Below are 26,715 nucleotides of genomic sequence, written 5' to 3' on the forward strand. Positions count from 1 at the left end.
ATAATTTAAAAGTACAGGCAATAGTAAGACAGTGCTCATGTTCATGCCTTGGGCGTGTTTGGGTTGCAAGTATACATGTAGTCTTAGTGTTACCACCTCTATTTTGCATTTAGCTGGTTTATGCTGGATTACTTTATTTTTGTGTTGAATGTGGTTTTACTGACATCCAAGATGATAAAACGGAAAAACTCTAACTTTCAAAAAAATAAAACATTGTGCATTGCGCCCCTATTTTGGAAATAAACTATCTTACCTGCTATGCAAGAGTTTTTTGTGAAGTGCACTACAGTGACAGTGCTGTTGCAATGATAAGGTGCTGCCCTGCACTTTCACTACAAGGAGGACAGTGGGAAGTTTTCACTGAAGAGAATTGTCCAAACGTATTGTGTATATGTGTTAAATGTGTGCTGTACTGTGTTTATGAGAGAACTAAAATTAGTTTATCTTCTTCTATTTTTCACATAATAATGAACAATTAATGGCCTACCTATGCATTCAGAAAACTCACTAGCAGAGTTGCTATCAGGAAAAGATATTCCATAGATGGCATACCTAGGAACACTTATGAATTTATTGATGGAGGAAAGAGGGTTGGTTATATTCTAAATGCTGCAAAATCATGCATTTTCCAGATTTCCTGTAACTCAGTCTTAATTTTCCTTACAGCCGTAAACAAAGACAAGCTTGAAAAGACAACTGGACTGAAAATTCTGCAAACTGGTGTGGGGGAGGTAAGTGGCTTGGAGGCATTTTACACTCTCAAAAACATTTTAATTGTTGGGTTTTTTTAAGAAGTTCTGGAACTTCTGAACGTTTGTGAGCAACCAGTCTGATAGTGCTAAGGGCCTTTTTATGATACAGTTGCAGCTGTCAAAATACAATCTGCTGCACAAATAGCACTGTATCCCATAGAGGAAAAAAAATACCATCCTTATGAGAAAAGTGCAGTCAGCTTTAAGAAAAGCAGGTTTTTGCTTTGTTGTATCACAGGAACAAAATCCCCAAAGATGAGCACAGCAACTGAATTCGTGATGTTATTCCCTTTGGTTTTGATGGAGTGCTATCTCATCTAGATCAATGAAAGCTTAAATTTGGGGTAAAGAGTCTTCAGATGTTAGACAGAATCTGACAGTGAATGACTTGCTTATTTTGGATGTTACTTGAAACATAAATAAAACGTGTCTGTTATTATGGTGATATCGCTAAGCAAAAAATCCACTAAGCAGTTAATCATTTATTAATAAAGACGATGCGATCTGCTAAGGAACTCGTATGAACCACTGTGATTGCTAATTCTCATGCTAATTTTGTGTACACTGTTATCTTTACTATTTTTTTCCTTTTCATTTAAGTAATTTTGCTAGTGGTGAATGCTCACAGAGCTAGGCAAATGCCTTTTTATTATGACTACATTATTCTCAGTATTAAGAACAATGAATTAATAACTTGTAATAGCTGAAGGAATTTAAGTTTCTTTTTTTTACTGATTTTAAATTTTTGTATTTATCATTTTTATCAGCGCCTGCCTGAGAAATTAGCCAGGATTTCTGAGGTTCTTTGTGTAACTTTATTCACATTATTAAAAGAATTGTTCCTGAAGAGGTACCAACACTGATGCTTAGGGTCAAAGCTATAAGAATTAAAACTTGCAAACAAACATAGGTGAAATCATCAGAAAATGGAAACCAGCATATCTCCTTAACTGGAGCTGTTTACACCAGTTGAGGTTCCAAGGGTGCATAACCTTAAGAGCTGGGAAGTATAACCTATAGCATGGCTGTACGCCTCAGTCTATGTCCTGCCTTCAAGCCAGAGTGAAACTTACATTTGGCTTATCCACAAGCCCTGTCTTCTTCTAAATAACAGGAGAACCAGGACTGTGTCACAGACTATGGAAGCCCCATCAAGTAAAATTTTACACAACAGCACTCCTCATGCTAATGAAATACCTCCATATATTTTGTCCTATTCCAGTCACTGAATGTATTCTAGTTGACTTCAGTATCAGCTGGAAAAGGAATGCCCACTTCACTTCAGATGCTTACTCTTAAATAAATTGTTTTCTTGTATGTGGTCAATGGGGAAAGAAAGCACTTTTGGTGGATGCTTGAAATGCAAGAAGTGTCACCTGTTCAATGCATCATTAACCCACGTTGTATTAATAAGGTTGTTGTAAACATGGTAGTATAAAGATGTACTGGAGATAGAGCCTTCAGAACTTCCTAGATTTTTTTTAAGAACAGCTGATAGAGCTGTAAAAAATAGACAAATTCTTAGGCTAGACGTCTCCCCAGTCTCGTTCTTGGTTTAGCAAAAGGCACTGGGGGACTCGCGTCCATATATTTAGGCTATCATAGCTGTAAAAAAAAAAACCCTGGTGATACTACTTGGATTAATACTTTGACAGAAGTTTGTACCTTACAATCTGCCCAATATGTATTCTTAGAAGGCAAAAAGTGAAAATGAATTAACTAAAGGGAAGCAGACAGTTTGGTCTAAATATATTCCATGTTACATTTGAGATATGGTGATCAGCCGCAAGAGAACCAAGTGATTTGGAACATTAAGGTGATGCTCCTGCATTTATTCAGCTGCTTATATATTTTGTTGGATGTGAATTCTCCCAGCTGTGTACATTCCCCTTTCTAAGTCTTATCAGATATGATTGTGTACATAATGAATACCATTCTGCAGTCTCACCTACATGAAAAATGAAGGAGTGCTGTAGCCAGTCTGTTTCTTTTTGATAGGGTATCAGACTCAGGCTATTTCAGGTTAAATCTATGTTAATCCATGTTTGCGCTTTGTTTTTGACTCACTGTGGTGTTTAACAGTGTTAAAATAATAGAAAGTACATATTTTAACATACTGAAGGAGCTTTTTGTTAAATGAGGTTTTCCATGTCTTTTCACAGTAGAAACGGAATTATATGTAATGGTAACTAAATCAAAGTCAAGATGTTCAAATCAAAAGTACTTAGAAAAAACTCTTCAGTTTCAGAATGAGAAATGGCTTTTTTGTTTGGACAGTAGGTGAGATTCATGACAAAGTTAATGGATATGTAATCTTCACTTGCAGGACTGTAAAATAAAAAGGATTGATTTTGCATGGCAAGTTTCATATCTGAAATAGTTCAAGAGAAATATAGCTGAGATACTGGTGGCAAATGGAGCTGCTGTATAAACAAATGCAGGAACTGTTCTAAGCTCAGCAATAATTCATGTGCTGCTCTGGACAGTGGAATCAGGTTTAGGTGTTGATCTATGATAAATGGATTTCTGCTTTAGTAAGAAATGTGTAATCATAAATGACTACCTAGGCCTTGGATGTGGTATAAGGAAATTGTCTCTTCCTCTGTGAAGAAGAAAAATACTTCTCTGAGCTCTCCAGTCTCTTGCTTTCTCTCTCTGTCTCAAGAAAAGCATTTCAAAAGCAGCAACAGATTATAAAATTCACACTAAGCTTACTGAACCATTCAGTCAAGTCTGGGGAGGGCTGATAAATTGCTTTTATGTCACTGCATAAACAAGTGCTGTGTTGTCATTAACAACATGGGTCTGGAGTCTACCGCAGCTACAATACAGTTTATCATCCTTAAGTTATGTAAAAGATTTCCACAGCTTCAGTGAGGTTTTGGGTTTTTTTTGATGGATCTGAGGCTAGCTGCATTGCGTCAACATAGGGTAGGGCTCTGCTTTTGCAGGATTAAAAATGAGTTCCTAAGGTGAAACATCAGAAGCTGCTCATGTGTCAGGATGTTGACTTGAAAGTTCTATATGTTTCATGGGAAGATGTGGATGATGCAGTGTAAAACATTGTCTGGACAGTAGGTAAGCAGAGCTTTCTGTCAGCTCATTGTGGAACAGACAACAGACCATTATTGCTACTTCCACAGTGCATACATCTCAACATTTGACATTTGCCCACAGAATATTAAACATTGCAGGGATCCAGAGAGTTGGATTGGAGGATGACGTGCTGTGCATCCCTCAAACTGCTGATTATTTTGGCACCTATTTTCTTTGTAAGAAGGCTGTTATATCAGGAAACCAGGAATAACTCTGCTGTAGTGGAAACCAATACCAACACTGAAGTCCTGAGGATGTGTGCACTGCTGTAGACCTCACTACCTCTGGATTATATTTCCTAAAATGTTTGTTTTCTATTTGGAGTTTTCTAATGCTAAAACAGCTCTAGAAGTCCTATACAGTAGACTTCCAAGATTTGTTTGAGTCATTGGATGCATGGTGTTTGTGCCATGCAAATTCATCATGAGCTTTTCACACCTTCTTGCTTGTTCAGGTGCAATGAAGCTGCTGTTGGCCTTGAGGTATTTTCTTTTGATCCTCCACACATGAAATAGATCTCTGAAGTCCTAAGATCATCTTCAGAAGTTCAAGAACCTCCTCTAGTTGAGTGTATGTGGGGGTATGAATGTAAGTGTTTATCTATGTGTATATTTGCATAATGAGAGGCATAGTAGTGGTAAAATACTGACGAGCTTTAAAGTAAGACCCACAACTCCATTCTCCTATTTCCAACTTGATGTGGACCATTGCATTTTGCAGAAGAAAGAGTTGAATTTGTTGCTCTGCACAGCTGAGCACCCCTGCAAGCAGGTGAGCAGCATTTGGCCTCACATGGAGGGAAATCCTGCTTAGTAGCAGTGCAGTTCCACCTGACTACTGCTGAGTTCAGTATTCAGCAGGGTCGGGAGCCCAAGTATCATGCAAATGTTGGTCCAGCTGGACTTGTGCTCAGGTGCTGCTCTTCAGCTCAAGGAAGCTCAGCAGGCACCATGAACCTCAGCCTTGCACCGATGTCACTGAGTAACCTGGAATTCTTTCCACATCCTTTAGGAACTTAACCACTTCTTTCTCTTCACAGAAGTAGTTTTGTATTGCCATAAAAGCAGAGTATTTTTCAGTTACACACTGAGATTGGCTGTGACTGGACTCTGTTTGGTTCAGTTTAAGAAAATTTCAAATAATGGTTCAAATCCAGTTACTATGGCATGGAAAAAATAATTGATTATCCAGCTTTTGACTGAAATTAGTTTTCAGCCACAATTTCAGATAACAAGTCAGGCTCTCCAATGACTCAAGAAGGGGTAATGATTCAACAGGTTTTGGAGGCTAAGAGTCTATGATTTGAATAACAAATTACCTGAATCGAGGCCTGAAACAAACCAAGGGAATGGCACCTTTTATGTCTTGAGCGGGTAAAACAGCACCCACTCTGGAATATGTTGTTTTAAATTAACTCTCAATTTCCTCATAGGGTTGTACACAATACACTGATCACTAGAACTGGAACCATTTGTAGGATTTGAATCATGGTTCTCACATGTTAACACATAAGAATGAGAATATTTTTCTAAACCAAATGGAAACAACCCAAAATATATGTGCAATGAACACTGACATACCTCTAGATGTTCTAAAATAGAGTAGTGATATTTTTACATGTTTCAGGATATTCTCATTTAGAGATATTTTGATAGGTGTGGAATTATGTTGATGTTGCATAAAGAAAACTGCATTTAAAAAGTCTAGTGAAGCTAGAGGACATGATAAGGCAGACTTTCCAGTGATGTGTAAGCCTTTTTGAGGCAGGAGTCAGATTTCTAACTTAGTATCTTCCTTAATGTTGCCAGATTTTGTCATTAATGTCTGTGTATCCAGATCTTGCCCAGAACTGTATGGAAATCCATAAAAAAACAATGAGTGCAGAACCTGACAAATCATTTGCAGTTGTTGAAGAATAAGGCATTGTTTTTCTCTGATCTTTTCCAACTACTAGATAGAATGCTGAGGGTTGTCTTTTGGCTTGTGAAGGCCAAATGAGCCTGGGATCTACTCCAGCTGCTTTTCTTAAAAAGACATCTTGGCAATCAGCAAATGCTACTTATCTGAAGCCCAGAGGTACTCTGGGATAAGAGGGAATGCTGTATTCTCACTCAGATAAGGCAGCTCTGACACTGACAAGGTGTAGGATCAGCAGCTGTGCACACATAAATACTCAAGTTTTAACCCAAGTCAAAACTAAGTTTTTCAACTTCCATTGAAACTCACCCTCCTCTTACTAGAACTAATTAGGCTGAACTGGAGCACGGGTGAATACAAGGGAATATAACTCTGTCTTACAGTGTAAACAGTCTCAGACCAGAGGACACCAGGGAAGGCTTTTTCCATGAGCCTGCTTTCAGCATCTTTTCCTACAAAATCTGTGGCTTGGAGATCAGCACATTCGTTTTTCCCTGTTGTGTGAAATCTGGGACTGGAGATCTGTCAGACAGCTTTTGCTGTTGGCTTTTGCTGGTCACTGTGGCTGTGGTGATTAGCAGTTGAGCAGAGATTTCCAGGAGGACAGTGTTTTGGAGCAACTTATGTTGCTATGGGCGAGGTATATATCAGGTCACAGATGGTCTCTTTGCTTTAAGGCATGTAACTTTAAGGCTATATATATGAATAAGAAAAATAACATTAAATAAAAAAGCTAAGGAATGCAGTCCTAGAAATATGCTTGGTGAAGGTGCAGTGAGGAAAATGTACCTTATCCCCTTACCCTGCCTCCCTCAAATTATAAATTCTAAAGCTGTGTAACCCTAAAAAATTCATATATTATATTTTACATAAAATATTACCAGTAATATGCTACTTTTATGGAGTTTACTGACAGTGAATAATATCTCACTATTACAGCTTTGTATACATGTATACATGTGTAGTAAAGTGGTGCTAATCAGAAGTTAGCCAAAGAGTAGTGTTTTGAAATAACACTTCAAGAGCTTTAAGGAATACGGCTAAACAGAACATTAAATTTCTCCAAAGAGAATGATGAAGCTCTATGGCTCATTTATTTAAGATCGTGTATGTTTTTGCAAAATGCATTTTAGCTAATACTTAGATATAATGTTAATGCTATTTATTAACTATTCATTATGGTACATAGCCCACTAGAGGGCTGCTTTTCAAATAAATTGCATCCAGAGTGTTAATAAACAGCAAAATAAAAACAAAAAAATATACAGTATTAATATGTATGTCATTTTACTGCATTATTTTGTCATATACATTCTGTGACTGCATATTATACACAGAACATACTAAAACAATAAAAATCATGGCCCCAACTCTGCAAATATTTAGGATATGCTTAGCTTGAAGTATATAGTCAGACTTTCCTTTTAAGACACTGATAAGTTTAAAGAGATGCCTGAATGCTGCTGAGACTGTCTACTGTCACATATCACACCATCTCTGGTTGTGGAGGGGCAAAGTTCCAATGTTTATCCCTTGTATTTGATTTGAATATTGCATAGCAGAGTCATTTTGACATCTGAATGACAGGTCACAGCTTCAGTTTGGAAATCAGGTGTCATCAGTAATTTCTTTTCATGTGCTCTGATTGTGACAACGCCCTCCACCTTCTTTATAAATTTCTAAAGAACACGACAAGGAAATGAGGAGATTATAATGTTAAGAAAAATACAACAAACCTGATTTTCTGAGACAACTATCCATCTATATTGATTTATGTTTTCCTCCTGAAACAGTATAAAAAGCACAAGTATTCAAGTGTCATGTTGGTTCATGAATTCCTTTACAGTAGCACTGTGTGATTTAAAGGAGCAGAAGTGCCAAGTGATGTGGCAGTTGCCATGGCAACTATAGCAATTCAATTTTTATTCAGTATCATGTAAAATGAAACAAGATACGGTTTGCCTTGTGGCTTCAGGAACTTATGCATCCTACCAGTGTTGTTCTTTTTTGTCTTTTTTAACATTGTTCTGTTTAAAAAGTAGCATATGTTTGTTGTAAGGATTTGTCTTGGTTTTAGGCCGTGTCATGCTGTTGTTTTTAAAGCACGGTTTCTTTTACAATCCGTTATAGATCTGTAGAGGAAAGAGATTTAGATACCAGCACCAACTACATTAAGCAAACTGCATGGTAATTCTGCTTAAAAATTAATGTTATAATCTACCCTATGTTTTGGCAGCCTGCATTTGATATATTCATAAAGAAGATATGCAGGACCTTTATATAGGAGAACGTGATTGTATTGATTCATGAAATTCAGCATCCTCTCTCTACCAGCAGCCAGTTCATTATGACTGAAAGGAAAACAAAATCTTCAGTGGTGTAATGGTTTGGCTGAGGAAACTATAGATTAAGATTAGATTCTGTTTAAGTCTCTGAAGTTTGAGTGATAGAGCTGATCAGAAATTGTGACAAGGGAGATTCTTCCACCTCCAGAGTCAAGAGCTTGATCCTGGCAGGAAAACGTGGATTTCAAGCAATCTCAAACACAGATTTAACTATTTGAGGAGAGGAAGAGGTGGCAGATCCCAGTCTATCAGCCCTCTCTCTCTGAGTTCCTGGATAGCGAATGCTTCCTCATTATATAAGCACAGGAGATTAAGTGTCTTGGGCTAAGATGCAAGCCATCAGACATCCAACATTTCTGTACAGATCCCTGACATCAGGAGCCTTATACTTACATTTGCATTAGTAAAATAAACAAGAACAGGCATAGAGCATGTCATGGTCTCACATTCCTCTGTACTTTTTTGTTGTTGGCATGGTCACTTACATTATGTTCTGTGCCAGCTAGTACTCTTCTAGAGCATTTTACTTCTAAGACCCAGGCCAGGGACTATTGACAGCAGGCAGTTTCAGTGCAGTCTGCTTGCAGCACAGGTGTTAAAGGTGTGTGTTTTCCTCAGAATTCAAGCTTCAGTTGCAGGTAGTGACTTTTTTTCTTCCATGTAGTTGCGAGAATTGCTGTGCCATTTATTGTAGGTTTCTTAGTTCTAGGCTGTAAAACCTAAGATCTGTTCTCTTTCTGAAGGCTGAGGATTTGGTAACACATTCTTATTCATCTTGCCCAGAACAGTTTTACACTTGTACATTGCTAAGTTTCCACCCTCAGAGGCAGCATTGCTGTAGCGCTGCTGCATGTACATCACTTCAGCACCCTTCAGGATGTAAAGCTTTACATGCTATACATATACAATCATATTTTAGTATATTTTTAATAAGGTTCTAAATGAAAGCATGGGGATTCCTATTAAATTAGTTTTGTTGAAGCTCAGTTTTGTTCCTTTTTCCTAGGAATCAGCAACATTTATCCTGATAAGATAGTTTCAGTATTTGCTTAGGCAGATGTTTGAGTTGCTTTGACTAAGCTTTGTTAGTTTTCACTAACTAGTTTGTTTTATTTGCACTTTGGCTAGTATTAAAGGGAAATGTTGGGGCTTTTTTAACAGAATTGAAAACCTACTTAACTGAATTTGTAACTCAAAGCTTCTGTAGAAACAACAATGTAATGGCTCCTGAACTGCAGAATGTCACTGATAGGTCTTTATTGTCACTTTGGTACGTGTAGGTAGCACTGATTCACATTGCTGGGCATTAGACACAAGCATGAAGAAAATAACTGATCCTTTATAGCTATATACTGCAGCTCCGGCAAAACACCCATTTCAGGGAAGAACTACATGCATCTATTTGCTGCATGCCAAGACCTGGATAGGGCACAAGCACAGCACTTTGGCATGCATGAAAACAGCTCCTCGGTCAGTATAACTGCTTTTAGTGCTATGGATAGATCCATCATGGAGCTATTTTTCAATGTGATCTAAGCATATCAAGTGTTTGAGTATCAGAACCTGTGACAAGAAAAAGGGGCATGATTCTCTGCCACAGAAAAATTACCTAGTCCATTTAATGCCCAGGGACCACTGCAGCTGACAACAGTTTGCTGTGCACTTTGCTCTTGCAAAGGGATGTCATTTTGCAAACTATTTCTCTCTCTGACTCTTTACCTTTAGCAAGTAATGACTTCATTTTACAAACATCAGTGCTGGTTTTATGATACTGATTTCTCTTGATTGTTAAACTGTTAATTTACAGATCTTTACTAAGTGAATGCAAACAAATTCTGGTCCTCAAAGCTCTGCTAATGCACAATGTTCGAATTTTAATTTCCAGTCCATCTTAGATTATGGTGATGAAAAACAATATTTAATCCCTCGTTAACACATGAATAAGCAGAAACTGTCATTTCCCACCAAACAATAACGGGATTATCTCAAGAACTGTCAGTTTATGTGAAAACATTATGTTGCTCAAATTTTCATAAAAATTAGCAGTGGGTAATATTCAAGATCAGAGCAATGGAAAGAGGGAAATCTGCATTCATGGTAATAAATATTCATATTTGTCTGCTCAGGAGATGAAAATCTAATCAAGGGGCTATTGATGCGCTGGCTTTTCTTTTTTTTCTTTTTTTCTTTTTTTTTTTTCTAAACCAAGATGTTTCATCTAAATTGGGTTTGATATGGAAATTAGTCTCACTCCAAATCCTTCAGGCCATGAGCATGCTGGGATAACACTGGAGGTGTCCGGTACATCAGATGTTGCTGCTGGCATCTGCTTCTACAGACAACAAACACAATAAAATAAAATAAAAAACTGACAATGTCTCAAGGGTCAGGCTCCCAGGGGCTGAGGGTGTTCTGGGTTTTTTTTTCCCCCCTAAACATTTTAATTTTATCCCACTTAAATCCTCAGTACTGCAGGGTTAAAATTGTCGGCATTTTTTGCTTTTGTTGACAATTACCATAAATCAGAAGACACTCTGCATGAAGCTTAATGAAATATGTATGATCTAAAAATGGGAAGAAGATAAGTGCAGTATGTTGCTTTAGGGTTTTGTGTGTGTATCTATGTATCTGTGCGTGCATATGCACAACCAGAAGAGCTAACTTCTGTTTTGTGTACTGTGCACTGAGTTGAAGAGTCAGGCTGTTACTGGAGAACATATAAAGCATAAAAAGCATACCATATGAATAAAGTATATCATAGCTCATCCAAAAGTGAGAGTATTATGTTTTCTGCATAAGTTAATATGTTTAATTAATATACTTGTCTGTTGAAATATTCAGTTGAAAATATTTCTTGATACTTTTTGTCAACACTAGTACAAAAACCTGGTCCATCCTAAAAAAAAAAAAATTAAAAAAAAATAGTAAAGTGTCTGTCTTATTTAGTAGTATTATTATTACTGAACTCAGTAGCTGTACTTAATCTCTTGTCCTCCCTAGTACTTCTTGTGGGGGCTTATGACCTTATTTGAAAGTGAATATATCATTAAGGGACTGATCTTTCAACTAACAGAATGTATATATATGAATACATCCTTCCATGGAAGGGTATTCTGTTTTTTGAGATTTACCTAGCAGAGTTGTGAATACTACTGGACCCTAGAGAGTTTCATCTAGCTACTGATGGCTCTGCGCACACGTGCAATGTGTGACTCAGTCCTTTCAAAACTCAGAATACCATCAGTGGGTTTATTTAATTCCTGGTGAAATTGTCATATAAAAGGTAACATTTTTAGACTTGGAACTGGACAAAAGTTATTTCAGCAGCATTCAGCCATATTGCCTGTAGCACGAGAGAGTAGAAAGGAAAGATAAGCAGACACTGCTCTGAAAGAAAGGATATTCTTACTGACCAGAAAAAAAGAATAGCTAGAATACAAATATTGCTTGTTGAGGAGGTTGCATCCCTTCATTATCAAATCTATACCAAATAGAAATATGAAGACATGGCTTGTACTATTTCAGAATTCAAGTAATTTGTGCAATAAATCATTGAGAAGCAAATATAAGCAGCCTGCTGAGCATGGTGTGCATGTATTGGCAGACCTGATATATTTTACTGTACAATCTGTGCTGGCATCTTTGCCCAAAATGTTTTTCAGAGAATTTATCTTCCTAATCAACTAGTTTGCCAAGCTGAAAAAAAAAAAAAAAAAAAAAAAAGAAAGAAAATTAAATGTATGTTACATATATAGTATACAGCAGATGGGTGTTCAGCAGCATACAGCTGTCTGGCACACAGGTGCCAGATAACGTAAGGTAGTTAGATATTTTCAGGGAAATCCCATTATTTGTTCCTAAAATAGCTGCCCATTCTTCTAGTGCTACCTGTGCACTATCAAGATGTACACCTGAGAGTGTTAATGGCCCCTCTTAACTGTTACCCATTTGACCGGAGTGGTGGTTAGGACCAGAGCTACCTTTTTTCTCTTTGCTTTTTCCCAAGACACTAAAGTGACTTTGCAAAGTTCATGTTCTGCAGCATAACAGTAGCAGTCTGCACTGAGGTTAGGCAGCACAACTTTACCCAAGTTCTTTATTCACTTCACATTCTTACACATTTTGCTGTTAGAGTGAATAGCAACTGCTTCATCATGGAGAGAATTGGGAATTCTTCATATACAAGTAACTGTGGCTACAATAGATGAATATTTAGGAAAAGAGATCAAATCTTCAGCTTCTACTGCAATGCTGATTTTGAGTTTGTCTTAAGTAGAGAGATTACAATGATGATCTATTGATTAGAGAAGCATTAAGCCGAGGCTTAAGGTAGTACCTGGAGATAAGTAATACAGTGCTATTTGCAAGCAGTTTAACCAGTACAGTGTGACTACTCACACACCTAACCTCTGCAACCTATCTTAGCTGTTTGAGGTACACTGAGTTAAATAATGTCCTTGGGGTTTTGCCACAGGTAAAGAAGAAGCTTCAGGTACTTCATGGCACTCAGCTGGGTCCCTTGCAGGGAGCTGCTACTTCACATTACAGAAGTAACACAGGAAGCTTCAGGATGTGTGCTCTGACTTTTCCCACAAAAGTACCATATATACACCTAGCAGTGCTCATCAGGGTATGGTTCTGTGCACTGCAGAGCTTTTTGATACTGTGGAGCATCGCTGGTTTGCTATTTGTATGAAATAAAGTCTTTTCCTAGTTTTTCATGCTGGAAACACAACAATGAGGACCCAGAATAGAATATAGGTGTAGGTCCTTGTGCAGAAGGAAGGAAACCCTGATTTTCTGTGCTGCTGTTCTATATGGGCTAAACCTCATCGGCTACACTGAATAATGGCCTCCTGGAATTGTTTCATTTTCTGTAGATATTTTATTATTCCAGATATTTTATGAGAACTGGGACAGGTACACGTTCAACATAGCTGCTGGTTCATGCTGAGATCCTTGTTTTGAGTCAAATGGATGAAGATTTGGATTCCCATAGGAGTGCTGTGACCCTAAACTGAAGGTGGCGGTAAAACTTTGTTACCTGAACTTTAACCAAAAATCATGTCTTTCACATGGAAAAAAAAAAAAAATCCCTATTCAAAGTTTCCCTAAAACTCGTGTGGATCTATGAGAAAAAAAAATAAAAAATCATTCTGTAGCAAATTGTTATTTTTTTTGCATAAATCATTTAGTTGAAAAAAGGATGAGTAGTTTTGATCAATGGGGGCATTACAGTAATGCTTTCTAGACAGAACTGGGATCTCACTGGGTACCTGCCCACACACAGAGTGATAGAAAAACTGTGCCTTTGAGTGATTACAGATAATCACTCAAAAAGGCAAGATTAGAAAAGAAACGGTGTAAAAATTATCATTTATCTTATCTTAAAAATAAGGATCTGAGTTATAAAAATACTAAATGAGATTGTCCAAATTTGAAAATAGGCATGTAAGAATTTTGGGACTGGACCCAGTGCCCAATCCAGTGCCTGAACCAGATGATCACCTTTCTGCACATTAGTATGCAATTCCAAGAGCATCAGGCTGAAAGCTCATCTTCAGACTTGACTTAACAAAATGTTTTAATAATCCTAGCTATGAAATGCTAGAAGCTGATCTTGGATTTTACAATAAGAGACAAAGTGGTTGTGATACAGTATGGTATGTAAATTATATGCAAAGTATATTGGCATGCAAATTTGAACGCTAAGAGGAAAATCATTCTTTTCTAAACCACAGAAGAGAGTTTTTCACCCATAGAAGCCAGAATCTGCCAGTAAAAATTTTTAAACAAGTTGACAGTATTTCATTGCATTTTAAAACATTTGTCTTTCTGTGCAAAATAATTTTGTCTCTTTTCTAAACAAGCTCAATTTCATTACTTTGCTGATACCAAATAGGCAAAAGTACTAAAAGTCCCTCAGATAACTAAGATCTTAGGAAGATGCCCTCATATATAGATAGATAGCTATATATATATATATATACAGAAAGAGAGCAAGAGAGAGAGAGAGACAAAATATTATTAATGTGTAAAATTTTGAATTGTCATTTTAGGATGTTTTTCTTTTGGTTTCAAGAGTCAAAGCTTGGAGCAGATAAGTGTTATCTGTCACCTTGTTGGTCAGTAACATCCACGATTGCTAATACAATGTTGTTATTGCTGTTTTTTATCCAGTAGACAATGAAATGTTTCTCTGTCTATTGCCGTGGTGACTTTTGGAACCACTAATGGGTGGATATAGAATATTTCAGCTATAGGTAATATTTATAAGGCATGATGAGATACACCTGTTTGTCTCTCTGGCTCACCAATAACACTATGGTGTTATTAAGCATATTTTGATAGTGTGACAAGAGAAAGCAGAGCAATAGTAACAGTGTCTGCTGTCTTTTCTCTGGTTTATCTTTTTCATTTTGAGCTTGAGTTTTGTGCCAGACTAATAGCCGATGGCAGTGGGCTGGGGAAATGAAACTTTTGCTAAGATTAGGAATGTGCAGAAAACAGTGTGTGAAATCCTGATTTGACAAGGACGAACAAACTGGTAAGGGCACAGAGAGATTTTGTGAAGTGAAACCAAATTTCTGCCCACAGTGTCTAGAAAAAAGCTATAACCATGGTGGCAAAAGATCCCACCCTAGAGACAATAGAATGACATCCTCATTACATCAGTTAGAGAATAAAGGAGGTGTGGAGTTTATTCTGCCCTTTTCAATTACTGGCAGCTTAAATTAATTTATGATAGTGGAGCGACGTGTGTTGTGCTCTGGGGTGGTTATCCTTGTGAGACTGTAAGTTCAACAGTTGTCATGCAATTTGGAGTTGCAGACTGGCAATTTTCGTAATTGAATCTCAGGAAATAAACAAAATATGGCAACTTGATACATTTTAAGCAATTAAATTTCTGCTTCATCCTCGGGACTCCCAAATTTGCTCAGCCAAATTTGGTGTCTGATTAGGAATGCAAATAACCTCCAAGAAACAGAAGAAAGCAGCCATCTTTATTATATACAGTGACACAACAATATACAGTATTGGCACCTGCCCTTAATGTAAAATACGGTCTTAGAAACCTGCCATCAGACCACAAGTCAGGAGAAGAATTGTCCGCTATGGCTTTCCTTTGTCAGCAGAGGTGGAACCACAGAATTCACAGTAAAATTACTTATATGCATGGTATGAATTCAGTACTCCTCCCCAGCCCATTCACACTGTAAGCTTTTCACAGCAAGGTCTCCTCCTTTATTACTAATTACTATTATGTACCAAGTACCAGGCTGGATTGCCTCACGTTAAATACCTGACAGATTAGCAAATACTCAGAGGTTTGCTGGGTCATTTTCCTGAGAAGATGAATGAGATATGCAAGTTATTTCTGTGGTGCAATCCTGTTCATTTACAAAAACTATTCATCAGCTCTGTTTCATGGGGCACTGGAGGAACCGGTAATTGCAGGCATGCATTTGCCATGCTCCCAGTTCACAAGACTGGCTCTGGCTTTTTCCAGAGTTTTGAAAGTCTGTCTCACAGTTTCCAGGTCTTCCCTGCACCCTTACCTGCTCCAGTGAGATGTTGGCCCACTGATTACAAAAATCTATTAGTAGCTAACATTATTCACCCCTAACTTAGTTGTACAGACACTTAACTGAATCATCTGTGATAGCAGTGTAGCCAACTGAGCTCTATAATCAGCAGAGTCCAACTATCATTGGAATTGCTTTTTATTTCCCACTACTGGTTACAGGGAAAGCCAAAGGCTAGGACCACATAGTTAAGTGGGATTCAGTTTAAAAGCTAAGATTGAATAGGTTGGATCTCCACTAGATCTGAGGTGTCAAGATGATTCTGTCATATAAATAACTATTTGAATTTGGGATACCACAGTCTACTGTAGTGTTGACTGAAGATGTGAGTTGTACAAATAATGTTTATCAAATTTGATGTTGGTCTGATAAGCCTGACCTAGGGATTCCCATCTGTGATCTCCAATCATTTTTGGCCACCCTTGACTGAGCACTGAGGCTGTGTTCATGGAGTGTTGTGCACTATGAGCTCGAGTGGTTGGATAATGAAAGTCCAGCAGGTCTCCCAGCCCTTCCACACTTTTAAAAGGCTATAAGAAGCTGTTACTAGGCTCCTACTCTTGGTGTCTCCAAGACTAGGTTGAGGGGCTTTCCTGAAATGGGGCTGAAAGGGGTCCTGTTATTGTAAGGATTTCCATGGAAAGATACTGAGTGTGAGGGGAGATGAAAGGTCATATCAGGCTGGACTATGTTATCCTGGGCCAGGCTGGATATTGATGCCCTAGTGTTTAACTTACCTTCCAGGGCACCCCCTTGAGATCCGATGGCCTATGCAGGGGATAATCTGTAGCCTGCAATAGTTTCATAGCTGATCCCACCAGAGAAAGAGACTCTTCTAGAAGCCTGAAACACTCTCTTTACAGGCTACAAATTCCCTAATATTAACTTCTGAAAAAAGACAACAAAAGTTTCCTATTTTTTCAGATGGTGTTGAAAAATGGCAGGAGGTCAGCCATGCTGACAGGACACTTTGCAAAGAAAGAGGAAGGTGCCTGCTGTAACTAAAGGAGGTTTCCTTCTTTTCTTTTCCTTTTTACTTTGTGTTAAAGCTGTATGACTTCCCAGTCAGCTCAGCTTGCAGTGCACCTTTGTTTTCCAAATTAGAAAAACAAAAGAAGCTGTTTCTCAATATAGTTATCTGGCAGTTTGTTGCATCAAGCTGTGAGCAATGCATGCCATGGAAAGAGCCCTGACTGATGCCAGCAGAGGAGATGTGTGATTGGGATACAGAAATAGTCATGCCACTTGGAGTGTATGCAAACAACTGTGTTTCTCTTCTGGTAGTGTAGAAACCCCTAGTGTGGCTCCTAACCTCAAGAAGAAAAATATAATAATGGTTTCAGCTCTTACTTTGTTCTTTCTTTCATTGCTTGCTCACCCCTTCCAAGGGGGTAATAGGTAGTCTCATAGTAGAGGACAGAGTACTTACCATGAAGAAAACGTCCAGTCGCAAATTTGTACCTGTAGGCAGATGCTGCAGTCTCTGTATAAACTCATGCACATGAGAGAGGCTGACTGGGCTGTGCCCATACCAAACCTGTAGCCTCATGTGTTTGAACAGTTGTAGGCCCCTTGGGCTGGTTGGATCAGCCAGAAGAGGGAGACAACTCTTCCAATCTTCGGTTTAGAAGTGTGAAATAGCTTTTTTGGATTTGTTAATTCCTTTTAAATAATTCACATGAGAATGCCTCATTTTGCAGGGCAAGGAATAATATTAAGACTCCTGTTTGAGATATAGTAAGTCTTTTTGCAAAATAGTTTGCAGAGTATACATACTATACTGAACACTAGACAGTTGGATAAAAATAATCAAACCTATTTCTTCTGCTAGCAGTTTCCATGTAGTAGTTCATATTGTGGATGTCTTTTTCATCTGTTTGGCTTTTAGTTTTGCTTTTGTTATTATTTTATTCAGAACAAGTGAGCCAGTGTAATGTTTCCTCAAAAACTGGCTTAGCATTCATTTTTATTTAATGTTAAATTGGTGAACCAAAATAAAGACAAAAATGCTCAAATAGAATTGAATGTCAGGTTTCTATCGAACACATAACTGTGATAGTGTGAAATAGAGAGTAAAAAAATATTAAAAAATTGCAAAAGGACAACACTGCTTACATGTGCCAGTAGGTATCTGTTCCTCATTGAGTTTCAGAGACAGCTTCCAGTCATCTCAGTCATCTGGCTATTCACACCTTACAAAATATAATGCAGTATATAAAAATAAATCAGTTGGAGAACTCAGGATTCCAGCATGCAGTGTTATGATGTCAAGGGTAAATGGACCCATTGAAAAAGCAACAAATGCACTACAGTGATTGCATTTTTTCAGATTTTATCAACTGGCGTGCAGTTTTCGTCTGTCTAAACACAATGTAGTACCATTTATCTCCTATAAAATGAGTCAAAACAGAAACTCCTATGTAATCAGTTTCACTCAGAGGTGGTTTTGGTGGTGGTGGCGGTGGCAGAGGGAATCACTTTTCTATAGTAATTCTCAGGCTGCCAATGCACACATCTTATCAGGGGTTACCTAGCAACTGTATGCTGCCATTAGTTGAAGTATAGTGATTAGTTAATAGCCCATGACTTTACAGGTTACTTTTTTTACAATTATGTAGAAGTATTTAGCATTTGATTTCTTCTGAAAACCCCTTCTCATACAGAAATTCTTATCAGGTCAGCTCATGACTGGTGCTTATCTCTCCAGTACATAGTTAGCAGTAAGTGCTTTCTTTTCCTCCGCCTTCCATATCATATCTTATGTCTTCCAGGCGATTGCTACAAATTAAGCACACTACCAAGAGAAAAGTATGAAGTGTCAAAAAAAAAAAAACCAACCAAAAACTCAGTGCAAATCTGGAACATTTTTATATTTTAAATTTTACCTGGAAATTGCATGAAGTACTCACTGTTCATATCTGCCATGTCGTAATAGGGCCGGGCAAGATGAAAGGCTTTTCAGATGAAGTCATGTCATAGGCGTGCATTCACGACCCACTATTTCAGGTTCTGCAACATGGTGTAAATGGGAGGTTACTGCCATCACGCTTAGCTAAAGTATTCAGCAGCACTTGAGTGTTTTGATTTTGTCTCATTGCATTTTTCCTCGGGCTATTTTTTTTTTTTTTTTTTTTTTTTTTTACTTTTTAACTTTGTCCTAAAAAAAATTATTTATTTATTATTTTTTGGGGTGTAAGCGCTCTTGTTTGCAAAGTTCAGTTAGCTTTGAGCATAATCTTTTCATCTAACACCTAGCAAATCCTCCCTCCCTTCTGTATGATAGCTTTATGAAATTTAGAAGGGTGCTTTCCCTAGCTTAGCCAGAAATACAGATGTTTATACTGCGCAGAAGTACCAGACATCCATCAAATGTGCAGTATCTGGTTCTACATGCCCGTAGCCTAAAAGAGGGACAGGAGTGAATTGTCAGCTATGGCTTATTCTTCCTGCAGCCCATATAGCCATGACCGTAATACCCATCCCTAATGACCTGCAAGGTTGTTTCTGAAAAGTACAGTCATACTGCTGTCATATTTCAAAACTTCTTGGCCCCTGGAAACATCTGGAGAATCAACCATGAAAATGTTGGCTGAAGGGACCCTCAAGTCACCTTATCCCATCTCCTGCTCAAAGTAGAATTATTGTCAACAGTGGATGTGGCAGATTTCCTTTGTGTAATGGCAATCTCAGATCCAGTGTTAGAAAATAAGAACCATTTTTTGGAGGCTGAAGGAAAAGGGTGAACTGCTACCCTACATGTAAGAAAATGTCCACTTTTACCCAAAGTGTACTACCTTGCTTGTGCAGTCTGGCCTCATGCCTCTTCCAAGGACCTGTTTTCTATGCTCTTAGTCTTTTGCTGACTGCTGGTGATCTTGGCATGTCCCTAGGACAACCATCCTGATCCTAGCATTGCTGCCATCTGGTACATGATAAATAATGAGTACTCTTTCTTTCCCTGCTCAAAGTCCATGCCATACATCAAAGGCTCTGCATGTAATAAATGTATCTGCAACAGATGTCTTTAAGGTGGTGATCACCAATGATCACATAGAGCATCATTTCAGTTCCTACCAGGCCAGGGTGTTGGGTAGCCTCATACTCCTGTGCAGGGTGAGGAATGCCATCATTTTCATGGCTTTCTCTATACCTTGTGGACTGGCTGGTGTAAGCTAGCTTGGCAAACAAGTTTAAAGTTCCCTGCAGCTATTTTCCCCCTGTGAATCAGCCAGGGCTTTGGATGAGTGTGCTGCAGTCTTGTTTGGCTTTAGTGAAACTTTTAGAATTTACTGGAACTCTTCTGAACGCATTCTCTAACAGAGCTTATTCCCCTGTGCCTACTACCAGCTCTGAAAAAGCTCAGGACTGTGTGCCTGCAACTGTTCTAACTCAAAAAGCAGTGAAATCAATGGAAGATTTGCTTTGATTTGGGTCTCTCACAAATGCATTAGGATCATTAGGATGCAAGATAAAGCACAGATAGTAGAAAGTCTACTACAGCCAACTGTCCCTGCATACAAGGGAAAAGGAAAATAAGTAGCTTTTCCATAGCCCCCCCACTCCCTTGGATTCACTTTCCTGGACTAATTCCATGCCAAAACCAACACTGGGAAAATTTCCCAAAAGGAAAAACACAGCTTTGCTCACCACCATACTACTCAGCAGATCTGGCCTTTGGAAGGCGGTGGCGTTGCTGTCCCTTGCATTGCCACAGTCTCTGCAGTGATCATTCTGGGATTTTTTCCAGTGTGGACTCGGCGAATACAACCATAGTCTGAGTTTTAAATATCCACCACTTAGCCTTTGCTAGTCATAAAAGCATGGATTATGTTTCATATAACTTGCTTCAGATTCAGGACTTTCTCAAAGCTACAACAAATTGTAGTTAGCGTTCTTACAGGCACAGGGAATAGAAGGCAGAGCTTTGTTCTGTTTGTATTTTTGAATGGGACTTACTGTGCTACTAATGGTGATGAGGACAAAATAAATTCTTAGAGATAAATGTACAAAATCCTTTATTTCTACAGTGAACTCAGGATGAAAATATAGCATAAGTTGTATATAAACTTTATGTTTCTACTGTATTTCACGAAATCTATGCATCGCATAAACCCAATTCATATCGACACATATAAGTTAGATAAAGAACAATCCATTTTAGTTCAGTAAAATTTGAAGTGCTTTATGTGTGCAAGGGTTGAATTTTCGTAATTGTAACAGAACAGTAATTACCTTTGACTAGTATCTAGTCATTTTAAGCTTTCATCTCATTAATAGGGTCAGATTTTGTTACTGTTGGGAAGGACACTTAAAAGACATCTGCTGTGATTTCTGAATAGAGATCATAGAGATTGGGTTAGAATGACACAATGATTTATGTGATTTCCAACATATTTTATCATATAGTATTCAATATAAACTGTAGGTACAACAGATGGATTTTGCCTTACAATCAATTTGCGCGTCATTCTGTAATGTGTGGTTATCACTGCACATATACAAGATGTTTTGTCTTATAAAGTAAGTTTTTCTAAAGGATTGCATCAGGATTTGTGCTGCCATTTATTAAACAGCAACCCCAGACAACAGAGTGGTGCTACACCATGGCAGCTGCTGTTCTTCACGAAAACGGCATTATTCTTGTGACTGACTCTCTCAGTCCACTCCACAGCAATTTTAAATCATTCATCTCTTTTTTCTTTTTTTTTTTTTTTTTTGAGGGGAAAATGTAGCTGGAGATTGACTTAAGTACCATTTTAGCATGCTTGGGTTTCTCTTAAAGAAGTACCTCATTCATTTGTAAAGTCGTTGATCAGTCCAGTGAAAGGAGCTGTTGCTACATCCCTGCCTCATTAGCTTTTTAAGTGACTGTATTGGATGTGAGCTTTGCTTGAAAGTACAAGGAGGTGGCTTGCTTCAAGCTTCAAAAGCAGCTTTCAAGTAGCAGCATGAAGATACGGGGAGTTATTTGTTAAATTGAACTGATAAGAATTAAACAAATATTGGGACCAAAGATTCCTGTCCCTGATTTCCCATGTTCAGTTATCGTTTTTTATTCTTTCCTAATAAATGGTTTTCAAATCCTAGGAGGCAGAATTGGAGTTACTAACGACATTTTGCATGGGACTTCCCTGTCATGCTCAGGAGAGCACACACAACCCTGGGCCATGTGCTGGAGTAGCACTGCCTTGTTATTTAAGTGACAAATTCACAGGCATGACTCTTTCGGCACTGGTCATATTATTTTTCAATTTGATGCAAGTATATTATGTACCACTGACTGCATTAAGATTTTTTATCTCCCAGAAGAGTGTTTTATTGCATGTTTGATTCTCTTTTATTGCCGCATTTCACAGTCAACAAAAGATTTCATCTGAGCACCTCTGCATCCATTGGCATTGGGTAACAGCAGGTTTCATGCCATTCTTTACAGGCACCTGCTTTACCAAGATGAACAACTAAGTGGATAATTTTAAGAACAGAGCCTACATATCCAAATCCCTCCAAAACCCAAAACGTTCTAGGTGCAAATGACAACTAAACAATGAGTGGCTTTCCTGAAGTCTATCATGCACTCTGACACAAATGCTTGTCTTGGAGGTGTGAGCCCCATCTGGCCCTGACATCTACATCTCACATTCACTGGTGAGCTCTCTGTGGTCTCTCTTTCAAAAACCATATGAACCCTATGAAAGGATTTGTCTCAAGTTAAATTATGAGTGAGATCACAAGGCCAGGTTGGGTGGGGCTTTGAGCAACCTGATCTGGTGGAATGTGTCCCTGCCCATGGCGGGAGGTAGAATTGAAACTAGATGGTCTTTAAGGTTCCTTTCAACCTAAATTATTCTATGATTCTGTGATTCTATGACTACTAACTCTGTCTCTACCCTAGTGTTAAATTCCTATTTCTGCCAACCCTCAGTATCAGCAATGATATTTTATACAAAATCTTATTTTAAAGTATTTAAAGTATTAAAAGTACATACATGGGTGATGAAGAGTCAGAATACAGCTCTGGACCATACCATTAACTTATCTGATAAAGTATTCCTACTGTAAACATCCCCAATTGTAGAGTTTTTACTTTTATTTTCTCTTTAAATTCTCCAAAGGTGTAAACTTTGGGATTTGTCTGGACTATTATTCCTGTTGAAGTGAAAGATGAGAGAGTTTTCACTCAGGTTTGAGGTTTCTTTCTTACATGTCTTAGAGTAAGGTACAATAACCTAGGCTTATGTAAATAAATAATCTTATTTTGCAGGTCACAGTACAAAGGTCTTTCCTCATGTCACATTTATTCTCCCTGCTAGTTTAAATCTGTTGTTGTGAAACTAAATCTGCCATTTACATACTCCCAACATGAAAAAAGAGATCTAGATATAAACACTGACAGTATTTTAACAGAGGGTTTGTTTGACTAGAGGGAAAATGAATACTCAAAAGTTCAAAATATTCAACAGATAATCAAGACACTTCTATGAGCCCATTGTGATAAATTTACTTTCATAATTTATGAAGACATGACAGTGGATTTTATGTACCATCTTTTAGGCATCTGCTTTCAGCCTTGCCTTGCAGTAAGTATTGAAATGCTACACCTTCACCATCAAAGTGCAAAACCTGTGCAAAATTAGCACATAGCCAAGCAAAAGACAAGGTATCTCTATTCTGCATTCTGTGAATGTAACAGAGGGAAAGCTACCAGCTCACTAGTTACTCTGCAGAAACTAAGATTGATTTCTGATCTGCAGAGCAGGTAAGAGACAAACTTCTCAGTGTTTCTACCTGGAAGAGATGCTGAGCAGCTGGCAAACTATGAACAAGTGTTTTTATGGTGCAGGTCTGTGAGCACAAAAGAACACAGTACAGACTTTAGCTGACCATTGCAAAACAGAGTTAAACAAAGCTGCTGTAGTCTCAGCAACGAAGCTTCCTGAACTTCTAACGATGGGGCACTTCAGTATATACTGACTCCAGCTCAGCTTCTGTTTTCACCCAACCTGCTAATGCAAAGAGCATGTTTGATTACTAACTCAGAGAGTAGATATTTGCCCTGCTTCCTGCAGTTCGGTAGTTAATGTTTAAAAACATGCTATCTTAATAATAAAATAATAATAATTATAAAAAGTGTATCCACTGGGAATAAACATTATCCCTTAATTTCTAAAAATAATTATAATACACATCTTAAAATTCAGAAGAGTGTGTCTCATGAATAGGAATGTAATTTCATGATTTAAATGCTGATGGTACAGCTAGAAAGCAACTGAAGTACATTATACACCAACCTAAGATTCTCATATTTTTCTGTAATATCAATTCAGCATTAGCAATGCTAAGCCACCTGCTCTTTCCTTAATAGAGCATAAGTTATTAAGAACAATGTTTTAAATTATGTTTATGCTCTAACAGAAAGGATCTGGTTTCTTAATTTAGGAGGTGATTTAGTTTACCTGCTTTACTTGGCATATTAATTATTAAGTCACTGTCTGAGTGTCATTTAATATTAAATCATGCTGAATTGCTTTGAAAAATACAAACAATCAGGAAAGATAGATTTAAGGAGCAACTCAGATGAAAAAAATTGGCTCACTAAAGCAGACCATGTCTTAGGGGTAAGAACAGTCTTATGGTCATGGCTAAGCATTTGTAGTTAGGAGACTCAGGCATTCTTTTGCACTCTGCTAAAAGCTTTATTTTCATCACTTATCAAGGTTATTACAACTAGTTTCAAAAGTACTTTTAAATTTTGAATTGGCTAAATTTGGGGCCCAATATTTATCATATATCCCTGTGAATTGATTTCCAGAGCTTGTGAATACTCAAAGCTACAATTTGAATGAGCTAAAACATGGAATGTCAAGCATTTTTGAAGATGAGGGTTTAGTCTGGAACTTTATGGCATAAATTGCTTATACAGTAAACTGTGGGTTTAGGGTAGAAATTTCAGCAATCTATTTCTCCATTTCATATATTACCTAGTCATATTAATCAAAACATTTTTTCCCACGTTTATCCTTTAAGAATCAATTCAGTTAAATTAATTTGAATTTTGTTTTTAAAATTACATCAAGATGAAATGATCACTTCTCTGACAGTAAAATATCAAATTTGAAATTTTGAGAATTTAATAAATTTTCTTAGAAGAAAAATTAATCAGTTTAACTATTCCTGAGTCTTGCAAATGCCTCTGATGCCTAGAAAAGACTTGTGCTGAAAAATTTCCTTTTAGGTCTAGAAGGAGAATTTTCTTGGTATTGCATGTTTGACAAGGCAAATTCATCGAGATGAGGGAGTTAATTTTTGTTGAATTTGTGAATGGTCAGACTAAAGTGTAGTTCTATCAAATTTCTTGGATATCTTTGTGTCATGTTGCAGGGTGTGGATAAGGAGACACACAACCACTGCAAACTGCAGGAGCAATTTCTTTGTTGGTTCAGCCTTTCTGTACACTACTTTCTCATCTGAAGGGAACACACTATTATGCTTCGGAGCTAAATGTGGAATTCAAGCTCCGCTTGATAAAACATAGCAACCAATTCTCCACCCATATAATCATTAAAAAATTCAGATCTTCCTGGCCCTTTACCTAGGCAAGGTCAAGGCCAATGCATTACAACTTGCTTTAAATCTTCTCAACATCTTTAGCTTGGAAGCAGTTAAGGTAGTTTTGACTACACTAGAGATTTCCAAGCTTCCGTATATGGAGGCAATTTAAATAGGTTGCCTCTACAGTGTGAGGTGCGGTATTATACATCCCCCTCTGCTTAGAGGCATGAATAGAGGCACTCATATCATGGATGCTAGAGAATGTTTCAGATAAGGTGGTGTCCACAGAAGAGCTCAAGATCCATCAACCTCCAACCTAAATCCTGCTATGTTACAGTATGGAGTCTAAGAGAAAGTCATCACATGGCCAGTGATGAGTCTAACTCAGCATGGTTGTTCCTTCATTTCTAAAGACTGTAAAATCCACATCTAAAGTTTTCTTTGATAATTAAGAAAATAATAATTTCCATTGCTGATCAGAGTTCATTATTGTAGATAGATGTTTATATCATCTGTGCAAATGTAGGAAAAGACAACACTTGCAGAATACAAAGTAGAAAACTGCTGGAGATTTAAATGATTTAAACTATGTCTTTCTTGTCTCTAAGTGTCATCTCTGTTTGTGTCCAGCAGAAAGAGCAACAATAAATCTTATTTACATGACTCAAACTGTAATTTCAAAGGATGGCAGAAGTCCAACTTTATGCAAAGTCAGACAAGGCGTATGTTTGCTCTCATTGGTGAAGTTCAGTGAAGTCATTGCTAAGTCAAATGAAAATATGATCCACTCCAGCCCTCCCAGCAGCCTTGCGCCATTGACTTCACTGGAATGACAGGGCAACCGCTGTGGGATGACAGCATCAGCAAAATAGAAAATGAGTTATCTAGAATTATCCAAATTACTGTAGGACTGTAGCTTCCCAAACTCAAAGAAGGAAGAAAATGCACTGCAAAAAAAATCAGAGTTCTTCCTCTTCTGGAAAAAATTTGGATTCTCACTGGGGCAAGTGGCAGCCTTGGGGCCTTGACCCGTGGATCATAGAATCACAGAACTATTTGGGTTGTAAGGGACCTTAAAAATCATCCAGTCCCAACCCTCCTGCCATGGGCAGGGGCACCTTCCACTAGACCAGTTGCTCAATGGATGTGATGTGGATTGGATGTGATGTCCCTATTCACTCTGGTGCTGTTCTGTCAATATGTCGATAGGTGAGAATGAGGCTGCAACAACCAGTGGCTGAATCAGGCTGGATTTAGGGACTTCAGAATTTATCAGATGGAAGTGGCTATTTGATATGAAGTGGCTATTGTTACCCAGGCTCTCTCCAGTTCTTAACACACAGCTATCTACAAACACCATTTTCATGTGTGATACTAATTCTGCCCATCTTATAGCCACCATCACTGCCAGGGTGTGAGTGCTCCCAGCCATTAATGACGGGATGTTGGGAACCCCTCTGAGCCACAGAC

The 26,715-nt window shown here is 37.9% G+C and overlaps 1 protein-coding gene across 10 annotated transcripts in view; it reads left to right on the plus strand.

Moving 5' to 3' along the window:
- Positions 1-26,715, plus strand: part of PTPRN2 (protein tyrosine phosphatase receptor type N2) — a 667,916-nt gene that overhangs the window by 421,300 nt on the left and 219,901 nt on the right. For all 10 annotated transcript variants that reach the window (XR_010609958.1, XM_065666790.1, XM_065666798.1 and 7 more), the window contains one exon: positions 667-731. Coding sequence is in view for 9 of the 10 variants with exons in the window: in XM_065666790.1 (XP_065522862.1) it covers positions 667-731 (65 nt within the window). In the remaining variant the exon portion in view is untranslated. The remainder of the gene's footprint in view (positions 1-666; positions 732-26,715) is intronic.

Source organism: Lathamus discolor, chromosome 2, assembly GCF_037157495.1.
Source record: "Lathamus discolor isolate bLatDis1 chromosome 2, bLatDis1.hap1, whole genome shotgun sequence".
Taxonomy (NCBI): domain Eukaryota; kingdom Metazoa; phylum Chordata; class Aves; order Psittaciformes; family Psittacidae; genus Lathamus; species Lathamus discolor.